At 43.2% G+C, this 6,361-nt stretch overlaps 1 protein-coding gene across 3 annotated transcripts in view; it reads right to left on the bottom strand.

Moving 5' to 3' along the window:
• Positions 1-990: 990 nt before the first annotated feature.
• Positions 991-6,361, bottom strand: part of LOC140341659 (SLAM family member 6-like) — a 25,897-nt gene continuing 20,526 nt past the window's right edge. For 2 of the 3 annotated variants that reach the window (XM_072427497.1, XM_072427498.1), the window contains exons 4-7: positions 5,674-5,779; positions 4,873-4,963; positions 4,330-4,413; positions 991-1,404 (exon numbers count right to left, since the gene is read on the bottom strand). In XM_072427497.1, coding sequence (XP_072283598.1) covers positions 1,345-1,404; positions 4,330-4,413; positions 4,873-4,963; positions 5,674-5,779 — 341 coding nt within the window. In that variant the 3' untranslated portion in view covers positions 991-1,344. The remainder of the gene's footprint in view (positions 1,405-4,329; positions 4,414-4,872; positions 4,964-5,673; positions 5,780-6,361) is intronic. The other variant, XM_072427499.1, reaches the window with a different exon arrangement.

The raw sequence follows: 6,361 nt of genomic DNA, 5'->3' as shown, positions 1-6,361 counted from the left end.
ATTCTCTTATCATATGATTCTGTTGCTGTGCAGACTCCCTTTCTAAGATGGCGTGACTTGAAATCAGAGAACTCATTGGCTTCTATTTCCATGGGGTAACACCATTTGAAGGGGAAGATGCTGGCAGGTATTGAGTAGATCAGCACAACAGCCAGGCAATCAGTATTTTTAATACAAGAAATCAGCATTAAAGGGAATCTGGGCTGAGAGATTATGACCACTGCCCCTTTTACCTTGCTGGCTGTCTGGCTGTCGCCACTGATCTTGAGCTGTTCCTGCAGTACTTCTTCTCTGCCACAAGATGTCCTCACTCTTCTGACAGCCAACATCATCCCGCCCACTGAGCTTAGGCTGCCATGGATCAACCCCCGAGGTACCAACAAATCTTTCCTTCATCCCCTGTAGCAGCTGGGCAGATCCCAACCTCAGTAAAAAGGTGCAACCCAGGCTGTCAATCCCCCTCAAAACATGGAGCAAGGAGAAATAAATGCCCACCTAAAGCTTCTCATGTAATGAAAACAAAAACATATATAATTCCTTATTAATAGTTACAGATGCATTTTTTTTTACATTTTTGTATTTTATATCTGTTTAGCTTTAAATAAATGTTATTTTTGTTTTTATTTTTTATTCTTTTTCTGCAATTTTTTCCAGAGCATCATGTGACCATCGGAATATTTGTGACTTAGACACAGGATGCCTGCTCGTGGTGTTTTTCCTGTGTGACTAATCATATGTTAAACTTCAGAAAAAAAAAAGGGAAATAAAATGTTTTCGCACCTACAGAGTGATATTATCAATCTTCTCCTATGTATTAGCGGGTGCACAATGCCCAAACCATACCATCCCCCCCTCACCACCACCATGCTGCCACCTGCGTCCAGTTGGAAATCCAAATTCTGTTCCCTATTAGCTCCTTCTTCCCCGTCTTTCTGTGGCTTCTTAAAAAAAATTCTTTTTGTTCCTTTCCAAGTATAAAAAAAAAAAGAATAAAGTTAAAAAAAAACTTTTATTCGTCTTTCTAACAGTTTAGCTAATAATCATTTTAGTGTTACATTACAAATCACAGAATAAGACTTTGCTGCCAGGCATTTCCACTTTCCTAAAAGGGACTTTAAAAGCCTAAAAGTTTTGCTCTTCCATAAAGCTCACAGCTTAATCATGAGACAAAAACTAAAAGCAATCAACAAGCTTTACAAATGCTAACAATCCCTGGAGCCTTTGTGGAGCCTGCAAGGTTCTAGCAGCAGACACGGTCCAGGATCACGGACAGACCCCCAGATCTCTAAAAAAGATCTCTGATCAGCTTCACTCTCCATTTCATATAGAATGTTATGAGATCCTTCAGTCACAATACATTTCAATGTCGTCTTGTAGCAATTCTCCTCTTCTAGAGGTTGGCTTCTGTAGATAAAATCAAAGATTATGTGAATATTATACATTTCATGGGTCGATAGGTTTAGAAAAGTCAATCTGTAAATGGATAGAGAACTGGCCTAAAGATTGCACCCAGAGAGTTGTGATTAATGATTCATACTCTGAATGGTCTAAGGTTATTAGTGGTGTACCCCAGGGTTCAGTGTTGGGACCTTTACTGTTTAACATCTTTATAAATGATATAGAGTTTGGGATGAAAAGTACCATTTCTGTGTTTGCAGATGACACCAAATAATGTAATGGAATTACGTCCATACAGGATGTCTATAATCTACAAGCAGACCTGGATGTACTGTGTGATTGGGCAGCCAAGTGGCAAATGACATTTCATATAGATAAATGTAAAGGTATGCACTTGGGAGCTAACAACATGCATGCTTCATACTGTCTAGGGGGAATACATTTGGGGGAGTCAGAAATGGAGTTGGATCTGGGGGTTCTGGTAGATCATAGACTTAATACCAGCATGCAATGCCAAGCTGCAATATCTAAAGCTAGTAAAGTACTTTCTTGTATTAAAAGAGGAATAGACTGCAGAGATGGAGACATAATCCTGCCCCTGTACAAAGCATTGGTCAGACCACATCTGGAATATGCAGTCCAGGTTTGGGCACCAGTTCACAAAAAGGACATTGTGGAATTGGAGAGAGTGCAGAGAAGGGCAACTAAACTAATAAAAGGAATGGAGGAGCTCCGCTATGAGGAGAGATTAGCTGAACTGAATCTATTCTCCCTTGAGAAGAGACGTATCACCCTGTATAAATATATAAATGGTCCATATAGAGAACTCTCTTCCCCATTATTCACTTTGAGATCATTACAAACACAAGGGGGCGCTCTTTGCATCTGGAGGAAAAGAAGTTTAAGCTCCGGATAAGGAAGGGATTCTTCACTGTAAGGTCTGTGAAAATGTGGAATCGGCTCCCTCAGGAAGTAGTTTCAGCAACTACTATAGATTGCTTTAAGAAAAATCTGGATGTTCTTCTAGAAGCACAGAATATAACTGGGGATTAAGGCTTTAAAGTAAAAATAACAGTGACTGCTGATCCGAGGAACATCCGATTGCCTCATGGAATCAGGAAGGAATTTTTTCCCTATTGAAGAAAATTGTACCCGGGTTTTTTTTTTTGCCTTACTCTGGACCAACTATGTCTTATAGGGTTTTATATCTGGGATATGTTTATTTCCCTAGTGGTTGAACTTGATGGACTTATGTCTTTTTTCAACCTGACCTACTATGTAATTATATAATGTAAAGGTTCAATGTTTAGTGGTTAGCGCTGTGCAATAATAGGGTTGTGTAAGGGCTTTGAGAAAACTGTAGAAGGGCTGTGGTCCTGGGCCAGTGTTTCTCAACCAGGGTTCCTCCAAAGGTTGCTGGGGGTTCCTTGACCCATTAGCAATTTGAGACTTCCGGGTCAGTAGGGGTAGTAAGGGTTCCATGAAGACATGAAAGTTATTTCAAGGGGTTCCGCTTTGTTAGGTTTAGAAACACTGTTCTAGACTGTGGTGGGGCTGTGATCCTTATTCCACTTGTACCCAGAACATCTAAAGGAATGTGTTCTTCTCATTGATATATGACTTTCCATCTAGTAGGGTCTTGGTTTACCTTATAAATATTAAATATTAAAACCAGTTGCCTAATATTGTGTAGTTTCCCCCCTTATGAGCTTGGGATGGAACCCACAAGACTTGTCTGGCACCAATATAGTAGCAGCATTTCCTCTACACACACTAGATCAACGGTCGCCAACCGGTGGTTCGCAGACAACTAATGGTCTGCGAGAAGATTTTGGGGGTCCGAAGCTCTGGTCGGTGCACCCCCAAGCGGGTTCAGGAGAATGACTCCGTCGGGGGGACACACCGGCCAGAGCCACGGACCACGTCCCCCTTGCAAATCCCTGGCTGAGGGAAGTGGGCAGGCTGTGTTTCACGACACAACCTGCCCACTCTCTCATCGCAGGTTCAGATTTGCGACGGCAGAGTGGGCAGGGTTATGACGTTATGACATCACTATGGTGGGAGGTTCCTCCCCTTTGATTGACAACCGGCCCCCACGCATACGCGGTCAGGAGTCGGTAATTTTAGTGGTCCGCGAGACCAAAAAAGTTGGTGACAGCTGCACTAGATGCTTGTTGAGATGATTGGTTAGGATGGTTTCGGCAAAATTCTTGCATGTGTACTGCAGTCCCCTGGGATTGTTTATCAATCTGTCCTGGCCTGCTTTTATCCCATAATGCATCATGCTGCCATCTATTTTCATGGTAATTACCCTTCTGCTCATCCACATGACTTAAAAGAAAACATGATTCTTCAGGCCTAGCCACCTTCTTCTGTTGCTCCATGGTCCAGGTATAATGGTGCCCATTGCAGGCACTCTTGGAGATGGACAAGGGTCAGCATGGGCACTCCGACTGATCTGTCGCTATGTGGTCCCATACATTGTCATGCTCTGTGTGCTGTGCACCCATGGTTCCCCCATTACTGGCAATTTAGTAGCTCCCCTGCAAAATTCTCATGTTAATCAATGAGTCTAGGGTGCCCATGACCCTGGTTGTCCTTCATTAAATCACTTTGGTAGGTACTAACCATGACATACCTGGAACACCCCACAAGACCATCTATTTAGGCGATGCCCTGACCCCGTCATCCATCCATCACAACCTGGCCATTGCTGAAGTCACTCAGATCCTTTCACTTCTCCATTTATCCTGCTTCCAACACATCACCTCCAAGAGCTGACTATTATACCTTCCCACCACATTGTCATTGCACCACATTGTAACCAGATCATCAATGGCATCCCTTCCCCTTTCAGGGGTTTAATGTTTGGATGATGGGGGTATTTAGTGAATATGATGTTACATGATGTTGGTTTACATTAGTACATACCAGAGGTAGGTGCATCGCTGTCATATATACAGTATCAATCTGGTTTCCAGCCCTTGAAGCAGTCCCTGCTTTACCGCAGACCTCCTGCACAAATTGCATGAAAATTAATTAGGACAAGGACAATGCTTCACAAAGTATCAAAAGAAAACATTGCAAGGACAAAGATCATGGCCATAATGTACCTGAATGCCTCTAAATGCCCCATTTCCCCCTCTTTTTTAAATATTGTCATAAGACATAACAGTTCAGTGGAATAGGGACAGAGACCCAACTGATGCCAAGCCGGAGGGTTCTGCCAACGTCACATATTCCACAAACTCCTTGGCTTTTTGTAGACCTTGAGCTGTCCTGTAGGAGGAGCTATAGAGATGACTTACATACCTAGACAGCACCCTGTAGCCCCTCCCACCAGCCAATATCTGCCTGCATTGCATAGAGAAGCACAGATACATAGTTGTAATGACACTGTAGATGACAAGGTTGGAAGAGAAAATATAACCAAACTTCATTTTAGCTTTAGGTCCTTTTAGTTTGGATTCCTACCTTTGACTGATCTATTTCCCAATAAATGCTGTCAGGTTGCTGGGGGTCATTGCTGGCAGAAGTCAATCTGTCCTTCCTGTACCATTTTATCCTGATAATAAAACATGAAAAGATTCTGAGCCAATGAAGAAATTTAATAAGGTCTCAAAAAACTGCATTAAATGGAAGTGTATAATGGCTTTCTGTACTCATGTGTTGCTTAGTGTTAGCATTTTAACAAAAATACAGCAGAAAACCTTTTAAGAATCAATTAAAAATGTTGGTTTTGCTGCAATACTCATTTACAATTTGTCCCTCGCAGTACTTCTTTTTGGCCACAAGATGTCCTCAGTCTTCTGGGTTGTATGACAGCCAGTATGATTGAAGCTATTTCCTCTAAACCCCGGCTGTCATGGACCTCCCTACAGACTGATATTACATGGAGAAGAGCTCATCTCCCTGTTACTCCAATCTCTCTTGCAAATAAACTGATTGGCTCCTTGTGCTGACTCTCCTTCTATTACTCTGATCTCTGCTGTGCAGGAGGTTTATACAAGGTCAAATTTAATCACACTGCTGAAAATAAAATTACATTTAATGGTGAATATGAATACGGAGCTGCAATACTCTCCCTTCTTTATAGAACATCTGTTAAGCATAGCTTAGATGATATTGCAATTTAATGAATCAAAACCAATGTCTCTGCAATTTCTGTATTCAGCCTTTTAAGATAATGAATGAATGATTCACTTCCATCACGGCAGAACTCCATGCTGCTAATTATAAGCAGGAGAAAATGATGTAGTATTGTTAAGCGCTTACCAAATGTTCTTAATTTTCTTCCGGAAACAGAAAATTATTGCAGCGACAATCATTAGGGAAAGCAAAATGCCGGGAATGAGACATATGATGAGTTTCCATGTGTCTTCTGAAACATAAATCACAGTTTTATTACTATGAAATCTAATAACATGAAATGTCAGTCTGGTACTGTCTATAACTATAAATATGTGCAGCATTCAGGAAGAGGACAGGCAGGGGACAGAGGACAGGGAGGTCACGGGGGGCAGGCAGGAGATAGAGGACAGGGAGGTCACAGGGGGCAGGCAGGAGACATAGGACAGGGAGGTCACAGAGGGCAGCCAAGAAACAGAGGACAGGGAGGTCACAGGGGGCAGCCAAGAAACAGAGGACAGGGAGGTCACGGGGGCAGGTAGGAGACATAGGACAGGGAGGTCACAGAGGGCAGGCAGGAGACATAGGACAGGGAGGTCACAGGGGGCAGCCAAGAAACAGAGGACAGGGAGGTCACAGGGGGCAGCCAAGAAACAGAGGACAGGGAGGTCACAGTGGGCAGGCAGGAGACAGAGGACAGGGAGGTTACCGGGGGAAGGCAGGAGACAGAGGACAGGGAGGTCACAAGGGGCAGGCAGGAGACAGAGGACAGGGAGGTCACAGGGGGCAGCCAGGAAACAGCGGATAGGGAGGTCACAGGGGGCAGGCAGGAGAC

The sequence above is a fragment of the Pyxicephalus adspersus genome, chromosome 12 (genome assembly GCF_032062135.1).
Source record: "Pyxicephalus adspersus chromosome 12, UCB_Pads_2.0, whole genome shotgun sequence".
NCBI lineage: Eukaryota > Metazoa > Chordata > Amphibia > Anura > Pyxicephalidae > Pyxicephalus > Pyxicephalus adspersus.
This window is presented reverse-complemented; position numbering and strand designations above follow the sequence as displayed.